Consider the following 24194-nt stretch of genomic DNA (forward strand, 5'->3'; position numbering starts at 1 on the left):
GCTTTAAGCCGTTTCTGATGGGAAAGGTTATGAACCGTAGTCTAATTTGTTGTTGAGTTCTAACTCTATGTCGTTATTTACACTATTTTGTTGGTGTGTCTCAATTGAGGGTTGGATATTCTTATTTTTTATTTTATTGTTTAATTTTAAAACAGATGGACGGAATGGATTCAGTTAAAAACCTCTTAATGGACCCCACAAGGCCCAAGAGGCACATTTCTCTATATCTGCCGCAACCTACCGAATCATTGCCATCCTTTTCTTACGCCAAAATCCCCCAAACCCTCGTCTCACATCCGGCCGTCTACCTCTCCCTCTCTCGATCTCCCTCTCCCTCTTCCGATCTCGACTCTCTCTCTCGATCTCCCTCTCACTCTCCCTCCCTCTCTCGATCTCCCTCTCCCTGCAACTTCCACTAGCCGCTGCAACATCCATCTGATATTGTAGAAGCAGCAGCAGAAGCTCTGTATGGGGTGTGTGAATATTAGTTAGCTTATTGCCTTGAAGGGTAATCTCTCATTGCCTTGAAGCTCCGCTGCAACATCCAGTTGAATGGGGTTATTTTGTTACAACCGTCCATTTTCCATGAGCCATGGATCGCATGATTAGAGTCATAAAAGCAAGAACTACATCAGAATCATGATGATATTTCAAGATGATACCCATATATATTCAAATTTAAGTGGATTGTATGCTTTTATTTATTTATTTATCTTTATACAGTGTGTACTTCGAGGAATAGCAGGAATTCAAGGGCCCGTGTATGCAGGGACAGGATGCTTCCACAGAAGAAAAGTTATATATGGGCAGCTTCCAGATTGTAAAGCATCCAAACGTTCAATTTTCAATTCAATGAATGGTAAGATAATTGAACTGATATATTTTTTTTTTACAATATATTGGATTTTATCTTAAATCCAGCCGCACATGCCAGCTTGGATCACATGCATCCAAGCCGTCTATTATGTCTGCCCGCAAATGATACTCTGACCCAAAAATCAATATAGTCCTATCATCAATTGGGCCAAAATGTACAAAAAAGAGGGCCATAAAGGAAAAAGGTCGATGGTCCACATCCAATTTGAATGTTTGCTCCTTTGATGAGCAACAGCCATCTATGTGCTTGGGTTCACTTGATTGAAGGTTTTGATTTGGTAGCATTGTGCTAATGTTTTTTGTTATTTATGTATTTATTTATAAAATTTCCTCTCATTTAGGTAAATTACATGAAAATGCATTGGATAAACCGAAACAGGTTACAAACAGGGTGTTGTACCACATTTACTGCCAAAAGCCACTTGCGTAGGAAATCAGTACTACAAAAAAGATAGGCCCCAACATGAAGATCGCCTGCCTTGGAAATCAGGCTGATCCTCTCATTAGGTGGGTCATCCCTGTATGTTGAGTCAGTCCAGTTATCCGTTGATGTCAACTGTGCATCTCTCCTGATGATTGGTATGGCCTGATTTTTTTTTTTGCCAGGCGATCTTTGTGGTGGGACCTACCTTTTTCATGGTACTGCTGTCCTACACAAGTGTCATGGGGGAATGATCATAAGTTACCACAAATTGTGGTACCCTGCATGTAGGTGTCAGTTCTCCAAATTTTATGTTTCAATTATTTTTCATGTTCTGTTCTAGATGATAGGGGTAGCGGGACTGCTCACTTGTGTTTGGTGAATGGGAACTGTTGACCATTTTATAACCATCCATTTTTTCCGTAGGTGTGGCCCATCTCATGAGTGCATGCTGCATTTGGCTTGATTTTTGGGCCAGGGAATTCACAGTGGGCCCACCTGACAAACAGCCTAGCTCTCTACATGCGCTTCATGTTAACACGCATGCCTATGAATCCTGATGTCTCAGTCTTGTTAGCAGGCAGTCTCATTTCAACCCCAGTCATGTTCGATATAGTTATGCTGTGTTTTTGCTAACTTTATCTTATTTCAAACCCTTAAAATGGTTTTATTGTATAGTCTTTATGACACTTGGGTGGGATTTAAATTGATGAGCTGTAGGATGGAGGTAGAGGGAAAAGAAATTAGTGCAAAAGCTTCTTGAATAGCATCTTATGCCCTTTTCTTTTTCTCTAAGAAGGGAACAATCATAAATACATTCCCATTCTTTACTAGCAGTGTGTGTTCTGAGATTGAGATCTATGAATTTGATGTAAATGAGTGAAACTTAATCTTGTACACATGAATGGTCTTGAGAATTGTTCCTGTACAAGTCTTGGTAGAATAAGCTTTATTCCATGAGTGCTGCATTGGGGCCCACTTGTGTGTGTATGGCATCCAACCTATCTATCAAGGCAACTTCACCATAGAAGTTGTTACTATCCATCAAAGTTGTTGCTATCTATCAAGGTTACTATCCATCAAGGTTGCCACACCATAAAAGTTATTACAAGTTTTTGTAGAATAAGCTTTATTCCATGAGTGCTACATTGGGGCCCACTCGTGTGTATATGGCTTTATTCCTTGAATGCTGTGTTGGGGCCCAATTGTGTGTATGGCATCCAACCTTTCTATCAAAGTCACCATTGTATCATAAAAATTGGATGCCTTAAAAAAATCAAACCAATCAAACCATCATATAAGCTATCATGTGAATTTGGAGGTTTTTGGAGAATTTTGGATAGTTACTTGTTTTTTATAGCAGCTCTTAATGTGAACTTATGATGGTTGTCCATTCTATAGTGGGCCTAATGTATGGGCCATCCAACCTATGCATTACGTGAGACCCACAGTGATGGAGGGATGCACAAAAAATCAAGTAGCCTAGAGATGTTGTGTCACACCATAAAAAGCCATAGAAAATAATGGGCAGGCTTCTCAATTTGCTACAATGCCCACACATGATTGTTGGATCTGCTTATTTTTGAGGCACCCAACTTTCATGGTAGGGTGACCTTGTTGGATTGTTGGCTAGGTTGGATGCAATGAACTGGACTTACGAGCCCATTTTCCTTGTAGAATGAGCACATTCTATAGGGAAGAAAGGCCTAGTTTATAGTTTCTTATATAGAGCACAAAAAATATGTTTCACTAAGTTAAGTTACTTAACTTACATTTAAATCATTATCTCATTCTTTTTCTTATATATTTTGATATTTATTCTTTAAATGTTTATGATTATAATTCTTTGTTGACTGATATTGTTAATTAGTATTTAGGCCACCTAGTGGTTTAGCAATGCATCCCCCCATTTAGGAATTTATATTGAACAAGTACAGTCATTCGACTGAAAATGCTTGTTTTTTGTGGATTCCTAAATTGTCCCATTTTGGACAGTTCGGTACCATACCATGTACTTAAGGTTGTCCTCATTTTCAGTTTACATGTAGTTGGAATTTCATTAGTTGTCCTCATTTTCAGTTTACATGTAGTTGGAATTTCATTAGTGTCTCCCTATATTTTCTCCGAATATGTGGTTCTTTACTAATTGGTTTCCTCTATCCACGTGTAATGGATTACATTTGACAACTAATTAGTATTGAATTTTACATATATCTGGAGAATATGGGGAGGTGTAGTCGAAATTTCGGCTCGCATGTAAATTATATGAGGATAGTATATGGTATGTTACTGAATGGGATAAAGACAATTAGCACCTCTAGATAGAGACAAGTATGATCTGTGGCTAATTTATTTGTTTCAAGTATCATTTTTTTATATATAAAGTTATTAGACTGAAAATGCTTGTTTGACGTGTGGTATTAGGTGGTATGGAATTGCATTTGGTCCCATGCAAATTCCATCCAGATATATGGAATTGCAATAGATTATGTGGTGCATCAAATGCTTCTATAGAATGTTAAACGCCTCATTAATCAAATGAACCATACATCTGTTTTGTTTTGATATAGGTTGAATTGAAAGATGGTGCTTGTTTTGTTTCAGGAATATAATCATATTTGTTAGAAGTCCACTTCTCTTGTTGTAGATAAGAACCTGCTGAATCAGGTATAATTGTGTGCTTACCTACAGTCTTGGTTAATTTATATTTTTATTGCTTCATGTAAACATATTTGTAGTTATACATTACTTTCGCCTTTACTCTTTCTCTTTTACTCCCATTCATCCCCTTGAAATTGGTATCAGATCCTTGTTTACGGTTCTATTATTTAGTTTAAATTTCTTTAGAACAACAGCTCGTTTGGTAGAAGAGGTAACACCTTTAGCTGTGTTCTCTGAGCAGTAGTTCCTTTGGAGCCCGCTTTCACGTTGACCCAAGTGTCCTAGCGTGAAACTGCCAAATCTGTCCGTTGAGTCTAAAAGAGAGACTGTTTTTTTTTTTTTTTTTGTTAGTCTTATTTTATGCTTATACCTATGAAGGCACTTAATTTAATGGATTTGATATTGAATTCGGTATGCTCAATTTATATTTTGTTGCTGCATTTATATTATGTTGAAATTAGTATCAGATCCTTGTTTACGGTTCTATTATTTAGTTTAAATTTCTTTAGAACAACAACCTGTTTGGTAGAAGAGGTAACACCTCTAGCTGTGTTCTCTGAGCAGTGGTTCCTTTGGAGCCCACTTTCACGTCGACCCAAGGGTCCTAGCGTGAAACTACCAAATCTGCCCGTTGAGTCTAAAAGAGAGACACAATGTTTTTTTATTTTTGTTTGTTAGTCTTATTTTATGCTTATACCTATGAAGGCACTTAATTTAATGGATTTGATATTGAATTCGGTATGCTTAATTTATATTTTGTCGCTTCATTTATATTCTGTTGAAATTGGTACCAGATCCTTGTTTACGGTTCTATTATTTAGTTTAAATTTCTTTAGAACAACAACCCGTTTGGTAGAAGAGGTAACACCTCTAGCTGTGTTCTCTGAGCAATAGTTCCTTTGGAGCCCGCTTTCACGTCGACCCAGGGTTCCTAGCGTGAAACTACCAAATTTGCCCGTTGAGTCTAGAAGAGAGACATAGTGTTTTTTAATTTTTGTTTGTTATCATACTTGCGAGTGAAAAGGGAAATTAAAAACTTGTTTTATTTCACTAAAGCATCCATCAGAATTTAGTTATTCACTTTAAACACATTTAGTCAGTAGGGTCCAACCATCATCTTAACATCAAAATTGACTTGATTATCTCATTTGTTGCAAAATGTCGTCATTAAGTAACAAAGCATGGATGGATAAACATAGGTTAAGTCTAGAATATTTGGATGGACTTGTGAATTTTATTGAGTTTACAAAGAACAACGGTGGTGGATTTTATCATTATTCGTGTCCGTGTGCGAAATGTAGAAATGGGAGTGGGATGTTCACTCTTGGAGAGATTTATGAGCATTTGGTCATTAATTGTATTGATAAGTCATACACATATTGGATTTTTCACGGTGAAAGTCTTGCAAAAAGTAACGAGAAACCATCATCTTCGACGTTTGATGATCAATCTGATAATGAGTATCCTAGAATGGAGGAACTTGTTAATGATGCATTTAGAAATATTGGAGAACATGCTGATACTCTTATGGATGATTTTAGAAGAAATGAAAATTGTCATGAAGACCTTGATGTAGAAAGATATATAAGGCTTATTTGATGATGCAAGACAATCTTTGTACCCTTCTTACTCTAGAGAACTCACAAAATTATCGGTTATTGTTGAGTTGTATAGTTTAAAGGCACATAATGGTTGGTCGGATAACAGCTTTAATGATCTTCTTCAATTGGTTAAGAAGTCGTTATCAGTAGAAAACACGTTGCCAGTGAGCATATATCAAGCGAAAAAGATGATCAACTCATTAGGAATGACTTATGAGACTATGCATGCATGTCTCAATGATTGTATTATTTATTGGAAAGAGTATAAAGATAGACAAAATTGTTCAACATGTCATACATCGAGATGGAGGTCAGATTACTTGGCAAAGAAAAAAGGCGTTAGAGTTCCATCGAAGGTTTTGATATATTTTCCTCTGGCAACAAGGCTACAGAGGCTATACAAGTGTGCATTCAATGTTAAATATAATTTTAATATTATCCTATATACCTTTTGTTAAAAAAATAATTAGTAATTTTTTTAAAAAAACTTTATTTCTTGTGTGCCATGGACAGCGGAACAAATGACTTGGCATTCTCAACCGAAAGAATATAGTGGTGTTATGCGGCATCCTTCTGATTCATCAAGTTGGATGGTAATAAATAACAAGTGGCCAAGTTTTGCCGAAGAATTCCGTAACGTGCATTTAGGGCTTACAACTGATGGATTTAACCCATTTGGACATCTTAGTATTGTATACAAGTTGTTGGCCTGTCATTATAGTGCCATATAATCTTCCCCCTTTGATGTGTATGAAAGGAGAATTTTCAATGTTAACGGTATTAATACCAGGTCCAAAAGGACCGAGTAAGGACATTGATGTTTACCTACAATCGTTGATTGATGAGTTGAAGAATTTGTGGCTTAATGGAATGTTAACATATGATTCTCATTCAAAGACAATTTTTAATTTGAAAGCCATTTTAATGTGGGGAATTCATGATTTTCCTGCATATGGGAGTTTATCAGGATGTATTACACATGCACAATATGCTTGCCCTGTTTGTGCCGAGGGAACCGTCGCTGAACGACTTAAGAGTGGTAAGAAGTACTCCTATCAGGGCCATCGAAGATTTCTTCCTATTAATCATGTTTTTAGGACCCAAAAAGTGGCATTCAATAATAAAGTAGAAGAAGGAAGATCTTCTCATCGATTAAGTGGTTCAGAGGTTGAAGCGAAGGTAATCGGTATTCAAATGGATATCGGTAAATTGAAGGGGAAGAAACGAAAAAGTTATGGTGATGATTTGACTGGGAATATAATTGCTTGGTACAAAAGATCATTCATATTCGACTTGCTATATTAGAAGGTGATTTCTTTAACTTGTTACTTTCATTTGCATGTATGTCAGTGAATAAAAACTTAACATTCCATCATAATTGTGTTTTTCTAGGAGTTACTAGTTCGGCATAACTTGGATGTAATGCATGTTGTAAAGAATGTTGGTGATCATCTTCTGTCGACGATTCTAGAAGTCAAAGATAAAACTAAGGATGATATAAGTGCACACGAAGATTTGAAAAAAATGAACATAATGAAAGACTTATGGCTGAAAGAAGCGGATGACAAGATTATTAAACCAAAGACACCATTTACTTTAAGTCGCAAGGAGAAAGAATTGTTCTGTTAAACATTGCACGACTTGAAGGCTCTAACAGGGTATAGTTATAGATTTAAACATCTTGTGAACTTACAAACTCTCGAGATAAAGAGACTAAAGTCGCATGATTATCACATCATTATGTGTCAGTTACTACCTATGTTGCCACAACATGCTTTCTCAGAGCATAAGACGTTGCGAACTGCTATTCAGCACGTCTGTTACTTCTTTAATGTCCTGTGCTCGAAGACAATTAGTGCAGATAACATCATTGCCGTCAAACAACGTGTTGTTGTGGCAATGTGTGTTTTGGAAAAGTTTTTTCCTCCATTTTTTGTTATTAGTGTTCACCTTAGGGTACATCTAGCTGACGAAGCATTAGCTTGTGGTCCAGTTAGATTTCGGTGGATGTATCCTTTTGAACGGTAAATATCTAACCTTGATGCGATTCATTTAGACTTCATCGTCGTAATATATTGACAATATATTATTAATTAGATGCCCTCCATCAGGTTAATGAAGATTTATAAAGGATACGTAAATAATAAAGCACATTCTGAAGGGTGTATTGCAGAGTGTTACATTGTAGAAGAATCTATTTTATATTGTATGGAGTACATGCCAAATGGTAAGAGAGGAAGTCACAAGCATACGCGTTAAAGGTTCCTGGACGAGGATAGGGTGTGCGATGAAGAACCTTTGGATAATGGCAAGAATATATACTTAACTAACATACAACATCAACAAGTACGTAGATGGGTTCTACACTGCTGCGATAGAATTTATGAATGGAAAAGGTAGGTAGATAAATTTTCTAAAATATCGAATCGCGTGTAGTAATTAGATAAATACTTACATATATTTCGTATAGGAAGTATGAAATATATTTAGGACCGACCACATTAAAGGGGCAAAGAAGAAAGGGCAGTGTGTCGAAAAACAATGAACATGATTTCATCAATTGGTTACGAAAGGAGGTATTTTTCTAATTATTCATTTAATTGATATATTTGTTCATATATAGTTATACTTTTTTCTTATTTGCAGTTTGTTAAGGGCGAGTTGACATTGAAATGATTAGTAGATGACCCTACATTTAAGGCAAAATGCTATAACAAGTATCGCGTAAATGGTTTTGTATTCTCTCCAAGTAAATACGAGACTACTAAGTCAACACAAAATAGTGGGGTGTCCATGAAAGCCATCACGAAATACAGGGCAAGTGCTAAGAGCCTGTTTGTTTTTTCAAAGCAATGAGAAATACACGGGAAATGGTAATTATTACGATTTCACCGTGTTTGAAAATTCATAGAAATTTGTGCCTTTGAAATTGGTTCAAAAGAGATAATTTTAATTTTTGAACTGCAAGGTAATGCATATGATATATCCATTTCGTCCATCTGTTTTATTACAATATTTTAGAGCATTAGACAAAAAATGAAGAAGATCCAACACTCAAGTGGCCCACGCCAAAAGAAATAGTGGTCCCACAAAGTTTTTAACAGTAAGTATTTGATTCCCTTTGTTGTATGACGTGGTCCACTTGAGTATTGGATATGCTTCAATTTTTTACTCATGCTATGAATTCAACTGCAATAATGGATGAACGGTGTGGATAAGTGAAATGCATCATAGTGGGACCCACAGATATTTTGTAATATTATTGGTTTTCGTGTCAAAAAGTAAGCAGTCAAATCAGGTATGATGTAAATGCATGGGGAAATAATTATTACTTTTTTACACGGTATTTACCATTTCACCGGAAAATCAAACACGCCCTAAAGATATGAATTACAAAGAAGATGAGGCTACCTATAATGGAGTAGTAAAACAGATAATCGAGTTGGATTACATTGTCTTTCAACAAATGGTATTTTATTGTGATTGGGTCAGAGTGGAAGACAAGACCAATGGATGCATTGTTGATCCCGAGTCAAATTTGGTAATTGTAAATATGGAGAAATTGAAAGGACATGAGAAGGAAGGAGATGAACCATTCATACTTGTATCCCAAGGAAGTCAAGTATTTTACTCCAAGGATCAAACAAGGCCTGGATGGTATGTTCTTTTAATATCACCAAAAAGATTGACGAAAGACGTGGTCACAATTGAAGATCCGACTCTGTTTTCCTCTTTTGGGGGCGAGAATACAGATTTAGAAATATTATAAAGGAAATTGGCTATTTTAGGTAATTTTTTTGTTATCATATTTTGTGTTGATTCATTTGACATTTTATCTGATGGAAAAAATATCGTGATGAATGAATTTATATTTGTATGATGATTTCTACTTATATAAATTTGTGTCTATAGGTGAGCTTGGACATGTCAATAGCCGAGGAAAACATGTCAACTTCACAAGCACACGCATCAAAAAATGCAGGTAAATACAATTACTTCATTACCTAATCATTTAATACATTCTTTTAAATAATGTAGGTAAATACAACGTAAGTTTTGTATGTGTTAGGAACTTCATCGTCATAAGAAAATAAGCCTGTGATCACCTTAAATGCACTTGGAGGACTACCTGTGGGCGAACACTCACATAGGTTGGCTACAAGAAGTGGAGAGCTGGTTCGCACCCATGTCTCTATTGCCTTCAAGAATTGGCTGGATCAAATTTCGGATGGTCTAAAACTAACCCATTTAAAAGTCGGGTAGATCAGGCTGGGTCAACTGTCAGAAGTTTCAGAATTGACCCATTTGGTAATAATGGCAGTATTATGGATACAAACCCGACCTAGTGAGTCGGATTTCAGAACTAGGCCTGTTTATTAATGGGTTGGATATAGTGAACTGTCAGGCCGATCAAATCCATTTGCAACCTCATTAAATGTCCATTTGTTATATCTAAACACACCTTCCAAACCAAATGGGCCAAGTTGCAAGAGGGCTCTTGTGGAAAATTTTAGGAAATGTTCGGAGAGAATGTAAACTGAAGAATGCAAACAGTTTGTATCAACTAGACATTTGCACCTGTTTGCGAAGAAGTGGATACTGTAACAAAGTGTTTGCATTTGCTTTCCCCTCATCAACAAGAAAGTACAACCTTTTTCGAAAAGTCAAATGGAGGGAAAAGAGCTTGCCTCTAATGTGACATTTTAAATGGCAATTTTGGAGGGGAAAGGGTTATTCTTTATGGGCTTACAATCCAAATTGTTGCAAATCCAAAGGAAAAGCAATTTTGTCGACTTTTCTTTAGCAAAACAAATAGGTATGCTTCAGCACTGATGTCACTTTGCATTCCACTTATGTCACAAGTGTAATTTGCATCACCTTTCCGACTTTGCACTCTAAGCAAACAGGCCCTCGGCTTCAAGGTGGGCATCCCACTAGATGAAGCACAACTTGAAATTATTGAAATAGGCTAGATCACTACTAATTTGAAGATACCAAAACTGATGTAGCACACAGTGAAAGTATTGAACTAGGATAGGACACCAATCAGAAGATCAAACCTCCAAGATTATATCACAATTAGATAATTTCTTCACTCGCAACAAAAAAATCAAATAAAAGAAAAGAAAAGACTTTTTATTTTTTGTTGGTTAGCTTGTTAGTACACACCAATTGTTAGTACACGCACTGTTAGCCACCCCCACTAGGGATCGATACCAAGAAAAGAAAAGAAAAGACTTATAACATAGTGGAATCTCACCACCAAGAAACCCTAAAGAGTGTCATCAAAGGGATCTAGTACCTCTGGATGAAATTTCCCATCCTAGTGTGTGTGTGTGTGTGTGTGTGTGTGTGTGTGTGTGTGTTATTGAATACAAAAGAAACAAGTGTGTGTGTGCGTGTGTGTGTGTGTGTGTGTGTGTGTGTGTGTGTGTGTGTTATTGAATACAAAAGAAACAAATTTCATTCAATTGAAATTTCATAATAATGGTCATTTCATCCCATACGCATGGCCATCTATATATAGCCTTTCTACAAATCCTGGTTTGAGTTAAAAAAATCACAGCTTAATTCCTATTGACTATCACTTTAATTTGCCTAAATAAACTCAACAACTCTTAATAGTGTTGTAATATCTAATAATAAACGGAAAGAAACTAATAATAACAAGAAAAAATAAAAAGAGTCTAAATCATACATATTTTTCATCTATACACACAACAATCACATGGATACGTGGGCCTTCAGGGTTGTAGAAAAGGCCCCTTTCACTAATACAGTTTGTATATAAAGCCCAAAAAAGGTGTTGGTTGGACTTGTGGTCCCCAGAGCACAAGAGGTGAACACTATTAGCCCAGAATGCCACATTGAAAACTTTGATCAGAACTTGGGCTCCTTTAAAAAGAATCAGCTTTTGGGTGTTTTTGCTTTTGGCAGTAGATGAGATGCACTCTAACCCAAAGCCGCACCATAAGAATAGTTTGGTGGCATTCTCATCTCACTTGAGTTTTAAGGTCGAAAAAGCGCGAAAACAAAATCCCGCTTAATGTAGTTCAGACTTTCTGCATGGTAATCCCCTGGAATTGCCATCACACTAGAGACCAATTTACAAGACTGCTTTTGATCTTTCCACCACTTTCAGAAGATGAGCCTTTTGAAGGTTATGATTTCAATGTTTAAGACAATCAACTGTAAGAATCTTACCTGTCAACACTGTCCAAAAGAAAGGCCCGACTCTGAGGGTGGCCAAATTAGTCCAAGCCAAAGCACAGTGAGAAGCTAACCATACATACATCTGAAGATGTCCATTTCCGGATACATTTATCCTCATCTTGGCCCTTGAGGAAAACATTTTTAAGCATCGCGATAGGAGAATAAAACTGTCTCCAACTCCCCATCATCTATTAAATTTCTTATAAATGTTATTCTAATCTCGGATTCATGATTTGAATCTGACGATTTAACTCAAATCTTACGAGTTGATTGAAAAACAAGGATCATGGTTATGCGTAGAACCATGGCCTGTAAAATTGTCATTTGTTTCCCTTTTTCTTTCTAAAATTTGTTTGGATCTTTTTAAGCTCAAACAACATTTCTCATGCATGCATTAAACACTTGTCAGGGATCTGAGTTTTGTTTCTTTTCAAAATATATCCTACATGGACAACTCCAATGATGATGGTTATGATGAAGATTAAGATTTCAAGTTTCAACACTATTGTCATTTTGATCAACAATTGGCATACATCGAGATTAAAGTGTTTTCCTTTTGTTTGTTTGGGGCTTTTAGCTTTGGAACTTGGAATGTGGAAGTTGGAAGACCAAAAACATTTTTATTATGTTACTAAACAACAACAAATAATGTGTTTGGTAGAATGTTGATGTTCTGCACATGTATCTTGATATGGTATAAAAGAACAAAGAAGATTTCTCCTCCTCTTTTTTTTTTTTTTGATGATGTTAGGGTGTCCCCGCCCCATTTTGAGGCGAGACCATTCCCTACGGATGAACACAATCACCTGCAAACTATGTGCATTAAGTAATCCCAGAGAGGGGAATCGAATTCGTGTCTGTGGGGAGCACACCCACGTCGCTTACCGTTCACCTAAACCACGTGCGGATACATAGAAGATTTCATCACACCCACTTTTTTAAAAATATTTTCTAATATTAGTTCAGATTTTGTGATGTGTGTAAACCACTCTTTCTAATATTAGTTCAGATTTTCTAATAGTAGCATTTGCATAGTGCAACATTTATCGCATCATTTAACATTTATTGCACCAAAATAGCTCAAAAGTATGTTATTTGGCCAGCCGATTTAATTGGATCATACCCAACATAAAACATACTAATTACTTCACATTTTGTCAGAAGTGTTAAATACATTCATATACGAGAATTGAATCCCCATCCTCAAGAACAGAAAGATCTTGTGAAGTAGAAACTATACATATGTACGGGTAGAGTAGATACCTATCATCTTTCCTCTCTATTACTACAGTCCCTTATTTAGAATCTCTAATCAAAGAACCATCTCAGGGAGAATCTTCAGATCCTTAGTCTAACTTTTTTATAGGATCTAACTAACTGTAGAAATGAAAAAATTGACTAGTAGTGATTTTGGTAAAACATAATCAATCTATCACAATGCAAAGCCTTTGAAAGAGACAACCCATGAAGAAAGCAGCCCTCAAGTCAATTTTTAACCCGGGATCCCAACATCCACAAGCCGATATTTGTGTTTTCCCTTTATCCAAATTTATTTAACCTTGTAAATAAATTCAATGCCAAATAAACATCATTGTGGCCCCTAAGAAGGTTTCAACAGTGGGTATTCTTATCATCGCTGCTTCATATAGTGTAGTCCACCTGAGCTTTGGATTTGACCCATTTAGCCTCATTCCATGAAATGATCTGAAAAAAGTGATGAACACCATGGATAAATCCCATACATCACAGTGGCCCCACAGAGCTGTTGCCTGGATGGGCTATGGTCCAGGCGAGTCAAGTGGCAATCTGCTACCATTAGAGTCATTTGGTTCTAGTTTTAAAGGATCCGTGTGATTGATAACTTGAGAACAATTATTATGTATGTTTCAAGCCATTTAAAGGATGCGTGTTGATTGATAACTTGAGTATAGAACCGCCAAACTCTTCATCTATCTGAATAGCCCCTATGATCATGTCTCCATGTATCTTTTTCCCAGCCTCTTCCTTTGCCTGCACTCTTTCTTTATTTACTCTCTATCTCTCTCTCAACCATCTGTCATACTGACAGACAAGGTGAGGGGTCGTGGTCTGGTGGGTTAGTCAGGAAACGGATTGGCTACTTCCCCTGCCACCAGCTCGGTGGCTGGTGGTCGGTGCTCTGTGGGCCTGCTATGATGTATGTGTTTCATCCATTTTTACAGATAATTTTAGGGCTTGATCCCAAAAATGAGAGGGATATAAATCTCAGGTGGACCACACCACAGGAAAAAATATTGATTGGATATCCACCATTAAAATCCTCCTAAGGCCCACTGTACTGTTTATTTGACATCCAATCTGTTCATTAGGTCATAAAGACCCAGATAAAGGGAAACAAACAAAGATCAGATTGATCCAAAACTTTTATGGCCTCCAAAAAGTTTTTAATGGTTGACACTCATTCAACACTGTTTCCTGTAACGTGGTTCACTTGAGATTGGTATATATCTCATTTTTGGTCTCATACCATAAAATGATTTGGAAAATAGATGGACGGCATGGATGAAACACATACATCATGGTGGGGCCCACAGAGCACCGACCATCAGCCATTGGCTGGTGGCAGGGGGAGTAGCCAATCCGTTTTCGGTTAGTCAAAGGTAGAAAGTTGCTCATCTTCAGTTAACCGTCACTTTCCTGGGACGTTGATGAGAAGCCTCCACGACCGTGTGCTTGGTGTCCCACCAAATGAATGACCAATAAACAAGTGCCACGTGTATGACTGAGAAGTTTTGGTAATCCCAACACAAAAGTCCCCGAAAAGGCTCTTTCTATGATCTTTGAGTTCTTTGGATAGAGCAAAGGAACATGTATTAAGTATAGAAACGAGAGAGGAGCCTTGAGAATGCCATCGGCTAAAGGAATGCCCAAGATGCTAGCCATTTAATCATCCAGACCATTGATTTATTAAAACTGCAGATGGCCCATATGGCCAGGTCCAGAGAAGTATATGGTAGAAAAATCTTTGTAAACAATATTCATTGATAATAACTTGTAATTTCATTCATTGTAGAGTTTCAACCTAAGGTCTAGGGTTTGAATTTTTAATTGTGAAATTTGTCTATTAGACTTTCAATCTATTTTTCTCGTGATGGTCTACCATTATGATTGTCCCATGACCTATCAATGATGTGGTTTGGCCACTGTCATTGCACAGTTGGGGAATCAGATCAATGGTCTGGATCGTTGAACATTGGGTCCCATCCTCCAAAGTGAGGACACAGAGACCATATGATACTCTAAATAGTATATTTACTATTTATAGTTATTCTCCTAATTTTTCTAATCAATTTTCTTGTTTAACACAACTCCTAAAGCTTATAATCAAACTAAAACTTATTATAAATAGTAAAAACGGAAATAAAATGGAAATTTGAAATCTGATGAAATTTTGTAAAATTGGTGTCGGCAACCCTATGCTGGGTTGGTTGGCTAAAATAGCTTCTCTTACCCCAAAATCATATATGGTACGTAGAGTAACTCGTTCCAGTTTGCGAGATATGCCTGTTGTAAGGTTCTGACGGTCCAGATCATCTCTGCCTCCGATCAGACCTTCTTTGATCCATCCTGTATGTGAAAGTGTCCGCATCCCGCTCTACATCACATATCCACAATGGCCCCTGCATATTGACAGCCTGGCTCAGTGGACAAATGGGCCAAGATGCCAAAACTGGAAAACTGATCACATTGTATGCAACTTATCCACAATGGGCCCGTGCGTATTGTCAGTTGTTTTCGACAAACGGTTCACTTCCAACAAACGGTGGAAACAAAATCATTGGAGGTTGAAATCATTGTTGGAATCTTTACTAAGAAAAATTAATTAAATTCTAATCTATGATTAGGACGACGACTTACATGGATTTAGAGCTTTGCTAAGCTCACACGCGTGTGCAATAAAGTTCATATACACACCACACATGTGAGATAATCTAACCACCCATCCATCAGGTTAGTACGACCTTCTGCATATTTTACCAAAATAAATCTGGGCCACTCAACATATAGCTCCCAAATATCAGAATTATGAATGGGTTAGAAAACATCAGTCAAGCTTTTCAGAGCCCTATATGGTTATATAAAGCTTTATTGAAAATAGTTGGGTGGATGGTAATGTCGCAAGAATCGTATCGAATGGCTTAGATTGAACTTGGATTCGCTCAAAAAGCTAGTATTAGGGTTGGACATGGGTTAGGCTCTCTCTCACTCTTTCTCTCTCTTCCTCGCTCTCACTCTCCTCGTTGGAATGGATGGCTAAGGGATGCTTGAAATGGGAGTAGATGATTTCTGGATATTAAAAATGTGAACAATTGGGGGTATTTATAGCCCTCCAATCCGATTTTCTGGTAATTTCTCCAAAGGTCGAGGTTATAAAGGGTTTGAATGACTGAGATTTGAGATTGCCATGTGGGAAGATCTTATGTGTTGGTTTGGATGCCATAATGTGTAATTTTAGCTCAAGGGAGGGGCATCAGAGTAATTTTCATATATTTACAAAGGCACGAAATAGGCAGGGAGGACACTAACACACGAGTGAGCAGCTGCCCAAAGTACGGCCAGTGCCACGTGGCGAACGGCACCATGTGTGCCGCTCGCCATTCTTTTTTTGCTTCACCTTTAGAGGGAGGCTCTCTTTGTACACGTAGACATGTTTGGTCCTCCGAAGCTGCCTTGCTGTTTTCCCTTTTCTCTGAATTGGGCTTTGGAATGAGCTTGGGTCAAATTAGATTTATAAACTTAGTTTGACAATGTGAGTTGACTGGATAGGCTATATGACTTGACCCGACGGGTTAACTCAATGGTTGTTATAGATTAGTTTTCTTAAAGTTTGAGTTTAGGACCAATTTTAAAGTCGGTTTCTAGAGTTCAAATTAAGGTTAAGTGTACGGAGTAGGATTTTGGGTTTGGATTAAGGTTAAAGATATGTAGCAGGATTTGGATCAGAATTTAGGGTTTCCGTTCAATTAAACTTATTAACTCGAGGTGGGGTGTCTACACAACTTGATTTAAAACTTCTGGGAGCACCAACAAGTTTTTAATGACGGACATTCAATCCCTACCGTATGATTCACTTAAGCCCTGGATCCACCTCAATTTTGTTGATTCATGCCCTACATTGATTTGGTAAAATGGATGGATGGATGGGATGGATAAAACCCATACATAAACCCTGCTTGGACAGATCATGGTCAATGTGGGGGCAGGACACAATCCGCTCTTCCCTCCAATTGTAGGTGTAAAATTGTCCTTGTTAAGGGGTGTTATGTATGATAGAGATTCATGTCACCTAGTGGGAGAAATGTATGGATTGAGGGACATGAATGTATGTCCATCGATTGCCACATGGTAGGACGTGTTACAATGATCTGATGATCAATGTTCATCAGGTGGGACCCAAAGCCAAAATTGGCCATTGCCAAGAACTTGAGTGGACAATCCTAGCCATTTGATTTCTGGACATTTTTCTTGGTAAGTGAGGACCATTTCAAATATTCTTTTTACAGGTTAAGCTATCATCTATGGATTCCACAAATGAACGGTGTGGATCACTGAACTTATGTTCATGGCATGTGAATGAACAATGACACTCTGCCAGAGTATCCCAGTTTTACTCAGAACAGATAAGCTATTTAAATTCACGAGCTATAATCTGTTCCACCCTTAACATATTCTAAATGGTGGTGATCCATCAAACTTTTTGGCACATGTATCTGTCGATCTAGACCGTCCATATCATAAAACCCTTTGTAGATGAATCTACAAAAAATTTCAAAGTGAATGCAAGCTTTAACTTAACATGATAGTATCCATTGACCGATCATATGTGAAACATCCACGTGAAGGACACCATTTGGATGGATATGATCGTAAGATAATTGAGATTTTCATGCTGTTCTATAAGACCACGATGTTTACGGTCTAGATTAACTTACATGTACACCATGTGTACAGAGAAACAGTTACCACCAATTAGTAAACGGTGGTAAACACAAAACATAGTCTTGTTCTAAATTCGCATCCAATCTCTATCATGTGCGTTGCACGTGCCGTTTGCGAAAATACCAAAGGAGTTGTTATGTCGCGACTAAGGATCGTTAGCGTGTATCGCCCTCTTTGGCCCCACATGCTGTGATTTTCCATAATTTGAACCGTCCATATTCTTTATACTGCCATAAATAACTATGGTCTCATGGTTATTCTTCATTGATGATCGTGACCATTGATCTTTAGATTTGAATGTGACTAATAGAAAAATTCCTATTCAACGTGGTGAAATTCATCTGCGCATAGTGATTATCAAAATCATCCATTCAATCAGTGTAATTTTCTTATGCTAGATATTATAGCATAAAATCCATAACATGTATGGTTCTGATCAATGGACCATCTCAGCATGTGCCCGTCAGTGGCGCGACACATGCTGGCCTCTGTATCGCAACGGAGGAAAAACGAACTCGTACAAAACCCCCTTTGTTTTTTCTCTTGAACCCCTTCGATCGAAGAATGCTCTTTTCCATGGCGTCCAACGGCTTCCCCGATTCAGGTACGCTTCTCTTCCTCCCTCCCTTTTGATCCTTTCCTCGTAAATCCCAACCATTCATATCCTTTCTCAACTCATCGAACGACCGATATTTCTCCCGTTCTTCGATCCGGCCGAAGCCGATTGCAATCTCGAGATTTCAACTCAAAACTTGAGTTTTGATCGTATTCCCGAAATCACGAATCTTTTTCAGTAAAAGGGTTTCAAGTTTTTTGTGCGGAATTATACGGTCCTGAGCCCGAGGATATGTGTGGTGTACTCGGGTTTCAGTTTATACGGGCGGGGCTTGTGGTTCACTGATCCAGACCGTTGGCCTGTCAGTCGTCGCTGTGGATTGACCGTGCCCTAAAAATCTCCTCCATTGGACGATCTTAAGCTTTCATTTTGTGACCTGTAGGATAGACGGTTAAGATCATAAATATAGAAGCAGTCCACTTGCTGCTCGGTGAAAGCTCAGAATTGGTTGCTAGAATCTTCCAGCGTGGGAGGTTTTTCCAGGGATGGCCCATCTGCTGTGGGGCCCAACAGACCAACCATCTGGATTGTTGAACCATGGACCCTCACTGAAAACCTGAGGATACTGTGCATATTCTCTGGTCGAGGATCCTATAATTCCTCAGCATTTGTAAAGTTCTTTTATAGCTAACGGATCGTTATTCTGTTTTCCTGTTTTAAAATTTATTCTGTAGGTCTTAAGCATGCATCTAGTACTTAAAGGTTGTATCTTGTTTAATGAGTTTCAAGTTGGATTGGGAACGATCATAACTGTAAATTAGGGGCTAGTTTCTCAGTATGAGTGGAGTGGGATAAGCCTCACATTGGCTATTTCCTTTCGTATTAAATTCAATTGTTTTTTTATTCATTTCAACTGTGCACCCAAACGCACCGTAAAAGTACTTAAAGGTTGTATCTTGTTGCATGAGTTTTATGTTGGATTGGGGCGATCGTAACTGTAAATTAGGGGCTAGTTCCTCAGTATGAGTGGAGTGGGATAAGCCTCACATTGGCTATTTCCTTTCATATTAAATTCAGTTGTTTTCTTATTCATTTCAACGGTGCATGCAATTGCACCCTAAAAATACTAAAATCGGCAACAATTTTCAAAATATTGTTTGTTGCAGTCAAGGCAGGAAAAGAAGATGGTGTTTCAAGTGGAATTGTGGAAGAAATCAAACCGCTTCCTAGTCCACAGGCACAACTTGACGAAATTGGTATGTTATATGGTTATCTTTGGTGAAATGTGTTGAGCTCTGTATGCATTTCATATGATTATGGCTTCCTATTGGTTATACTTCTTTCTCTCTGTTTTGTTATTATTTCAGTTGTGGACCTGTGGTATAAAAGAAGTGGTATCCACAATAATTATTTTGTGTGGTGTCCCATGTTGCAACTGATTGACTGATGAGCTTCTGTTGATTCTCAGCATGCCATGTTATGGTTATGATATGTTTGGTCTCAAAGAACCAATGTACTGAAAGTCGTATTGGATCTAAAATTCTAAGGGGGTTGAGGTCGCAGCTCATCAATGAACCTTTTTTTTTTTCAGAAACATACAAAATCTGAACTAATATTAAAAAATATTTTTATGAAATCTTCTATGTACCCGCACGTGGTTTAGGCGAACAGTAAGCGTCATGGGTGTGCTCCCCATAGACGCAAATTCGATTCCCCTCTCCGGGATTACCCAATGCACGTAGTTTGCGGGTGATTGCATGCATCCGCAGGGAATAGTCTCGCCTCAAAATGGGGCGGGGACACCTTGACATCATAAAAAAAAAAGGAGGAGAAATCTTCTTTGTTCTTTCGTACCATATCAAGATACATGTGCAGAACATCAACATTCTACCAAACACATTATTTGTTGTTGTTTAGTAACACAATAAAAATGTTTTTGGTCTTCCAACTTCCATATTCCAAGTTCCAAAGCTAAAAGCCCTAAACAAACAAAAGGAAAACACTTCAATCTCGATGTATGCCAATTGTTGATCAAAATGACAATTGTGTTGAAACTTGAAATCTTAATCTTAATTATAACCATCATCATTGGAGTTGTCCATGTAGGATGTATTTTGAAAAGAAACAAAACTCAGAATCCCTGACAAGTGTTTAATGCATGCATGAGAAATGTTGTTTGAGCTTAAAAAGATCCAAACAAATTTTAGAAAGAAAAAGGGTAACAAATGACAAATTTACAGGCCATGGTTCTGCGCATAACCATGATCCTTGTTTTTCAATCAACTCGTAAGATTCGAGTTAAATTGTCAGATTCAAATCATGAATCCTAGATTAGAATAACATTTATAAGAAATTTAATAGATGATGGGGAGTTGGGGACAGTTTTATTCTCCTATCGGGATGCTTAAAAATGTTTTCCTCGAGGGCCAAGATGAGGATAAATGTATCTGGAAATGGACATCTTCAGATGTATGTACGGTTAGCTCATTCTTTCAGGTAATTACTTGGTTGGTGAATCTTCTCACTGTGCTTTTGCCCTGACTGATTTGGCCACCCTCAGAGTCGGGCCTTTCTTTTGGACAGTGTTGACAGGTAAGATTCTTACAGTTGATTGTCTTAAACATTGAAATCATAACCTTCCAAAGGCTCATCTTCTGAAAGTGGTGAAAAGATCAAAAGCAGTCTTGTAAATTGGTCTCTAGTGTGATCGCAATTCCAGGGGATTACCATGCAGAAAGTTTGAATTACATTAAGCGGGATTCTATTTTCGCGCTTTTTCGACCTTAAAACTCAAGCGAGATGAGAATGCCACCAAACTGTTCTTATGGTGCTGCTTTGGGTTAGAGTGCATCTCATCTACTGCCAAAAGCAGAAACACCCAAAAGCTGATTCTTTTTAAAGGAGCCCAAGTTCTGATCAAAGTTTTCAATGTGGCATTATGGGCTAATAGTGTTCACCTCTTGTGCTCTGGGGCTTGCAAGTCCAACCAACACCGTTTTTGGGCTTTATATACAAACTGTATTAGTGAAAGGGGCCTTTTCTACAACCCTGAAGGCCCACATATACATGTGGTTGTCGTGTGTATAGATGAAAAATATGTATGATTTAGACTCTTTTTATTTTTTCTTGTTATTATTAGTTTCTTTCCTTTTATTATTAGATATTACAACACTATTAAGAGTTGTTGAGTTTATTTAGGCAAATTAAAGTGATAGTCAATAGGAATTAAGCTGTGACTTTTTTTAACTCAAACCAGGATTTGTAGAAAGGCTATATATAGATGGCCATGCGTATGGGATGAAATGAACTTTATTATGAAATTTCAATTGAATGAAATTTGTTTCTTTTGTATTCAATAACACACACACACACACACGCACACACACAAGGATGGGAAATTTCATCCAGAGGTACTAGATCCCTTTGATGACACTCTTTAGGGTTTCTTGGTGGTGAGATTCCACTATGTTATAAGTCTTTTCTTTTCTTTTCTTTTCTTGGTATCGACCTGAGGTTGCAAATGGACGTTTAATGAGGTTGCAAATGGATTTGATCGACCTGACAGTTCACTAGATCCAACCCATTAATAAACGGGCTTAGATCTGAAATCGGACTCACTAGGTCAGGTTTGTATCCATAATACTGCCATTATTACCAAATGGGTCAGTTCTGAAACTTCTGACAGTTGACACAGCATGACCTACCCGACTTTTAAATGGGTTAGTTTTGGACCATCCAAAATTTGATCCAACCTAGACCTGACCCACCTGAAACAATCTGTAAAATCCCTTCAATAAAAGTAATTAAGGCAATTGACTAAAATCTAAACACCCGACTTTATTACCAAATGGGTCAGTTTTGAAACTTCTGACAATTGACCCAGCCCGACCTACCCAACTTTTAAATGGGTTAGTTTTGGACCGTCCGAAAATTGATCCAACCCAGACCTTACCCACCAGAAACAATCTGTAAAATCCCTTCAATAAAGGTAATTAAGGCAATTGACTAAAATCTAAACACCTGCCTTTATTACCAAATGGGCCAGCTCTGAAACTTCTGACAGTTGACCCAGCCTGGCCTACCCAACTTTTAAATGGGTTTAGTTTTGGACCATACGAAAATTGATCCAACCCAGACCTGACCCACCAGAAACAATCTGTAAAATCCCTTCAATAAAGGTAATTAAGGCAATTGACTAAAATCTAAACACCTATCTAAAGAAAACATCTAGTTGGATGCTTCATGAGAAGTTTATATTAAATAGGGAGTTAGAAATGGTGGTTAAAATTGACTGATGAGGGACAGAATGGTTTCAAATTTTTATAAAGAAATTCTGATATGTGAAATGAAGACTCAAGTTACTTTGTTTGAGATTGCAAGAATGGACTCCAAGGGAGAATATGTTGCACACTTGCACTCCTGGTTCCTAAAGGGGATGGACATCTCTCCTCAACATCCTCAATTTTGAAGAGATATGTTGGTGGCAAAAATCTCGGGAAACGTTGTTCAGAGATGGTGGCAAAACACATCCTGCTTTCCAGAAAAAGTATCCTCAAACTAAAGTTGGGAGATATATGGAAAGGCCGGACAAAATCGAAACAATGGTAGTGGACCATTTCTATAGTCCTCATGCAGATTAAATGATTGTGAAATTGACTCTTGTGATCTCTTTTGGTTCCCTTACCCTAGAAAAAGCGGTATGGTTGGGTGGGAACTTTGAGGAAAAAGGCATTAATGATTCTATCTTTGGCATGAAGTGTGATAAGGCTCCCGTGCCCGATGGCTTCATGATGGTGTTCTTTTACAGATTCTGGGAGGTTATGAGAAATGACCTTGTTGCTGTTTTTGGTGAATACATGGAAGGAGCCACATTCACAAAGGAGCAAAGGCTATTATTATTACACTCATTCCAAAGAAAGAAGCTAGTGTTTGGATTTTCGCCCAACTAGCCTCATGGGATGCCTTAACAAAATTTTAGCCAAAGTATTCTCCAATAGAATAAAAAGAATTATGGGTTTTATCATCTTTCCCTTTTAGGAGTCTTTATGATGGATAGACAAATTCTAGATGGCACCCTTATAGCCAATGTGAGTGTTGAATCTAGAAAAAGAAGTAAAGATCCGGGCATTGTTTGCAAAATAAACATGGTGGAAGCTTACACCAGGGTGTACCAATCATTCCTATTATACTTCCTTCAAATGATGGGCATTGGAGCCAAGTGGAGGAGTTAGATCAGAGCTTTCATCTCTTCAGTCCAAAACCAAAAGAGGCCTGCAAGGAGATCTGGTTTTCCATTTCTTTTCATTGTGATGTATAGTTGTGCTGCGATGTGGACTCAAATCATACGGCTATGGCTAAATAGCCGAGAAAAAAAGGACCACCACCCACTCATTTAAACATCAAGCATTTGAGGGGAGTTTGAAACCAAAATTCAGGAAATTGTTCTCCAAAAAGGTCCATGAACCAAAGACTCTTGAATATGAGTCTCAGCGACAGAGGAGGGTGTTAGGGACCCTTCTCCACCCGCAATTGGGCTGTCTCTACTCAACGACAGATGAAATTTAATCCTGAAACGAATTTCTGCATGAATCTGAGAAGTTGCAAGGATAAAATGAATTTGAAGTTAAAAAAGAAAAGAAAAAGAAAAGAGGTTGGTGGTCCGAAATGTCTCTGAAAAGGCTCTGATCTAGATCAATCTGAACTGCATTGGTGGGATTGATTCTGTCTTCTCTCTGAATTTATGCAGGACATGACAAAATTTGGAAACCTGAGAAAGCCCGTGGCTAATGGAGGTCACCAGAGCTGTGTTTCAAAACCTGGAGGCCGAGGCATACTCCGCTTCCATAACATGGGAAACCTTCATGCCTTCCATCTCCAGATCTTCATG

At 37.8% G+C, this 24194-nt stretch overlaps 1 protein-coding gene across 8 annotated transcripts in view; it reads left to right on the forward strand.

Annotated features, from left to right (window-relative positions):
• The first annotated feature begins 290 nt into the window (after positions 1–290).
• Positions 291–24194, forward strand: part of LOC131224798 (uncharacterized) — a 30052-nt gene continuing 6148 nt past the window's right edge. Inside the window, exons 1-6 of one of the 8 annotated variants that reach the window (XM_058220187.1) lie at positions 291–473; positions 724–859; positions 3868–3964; positions 9472–9541; positions 18205–18355; positions 19474–19563. In XM_058220187.1, the coding sequence (XP_058076170.1) occupies positions 9536–9541; positions 18205–18355; positions 19474–19563 (247 nt within the window). In that variant the 5' untranslated portion in view covers positions 291–473; positions 724–859; positions 3868–3964; positions 9472–9535. Of the gene's footprint in view, positions 474–723; positions 860–3867; positions 3965–7787; positions 7956–8029; positions 8136–9471; positions 9542–18204; positions 18356–19473; positions 19564–24194 lie in introns of those variants that run through there. The other 7 variants (XM_058220186.1, XM_058220191.1, XM_058220189.1 and 4 more) reach the window with 7 other exon arrangements.

The sequence above is a fragment of the Magnolia sinica genome, chromosome 14 (assembly GCF_029962835.1).
Source record: "Magnolia sinica isolate HGM2019 chromosome 14, MsV1, whole genome shotgun sequence".
NCBI lineage: Eukaryota > Viridiplantae > Streptophyta > Magnoliopsida > Magnoliales > Magnoliaceae > Magnolia > Magnolia sinica.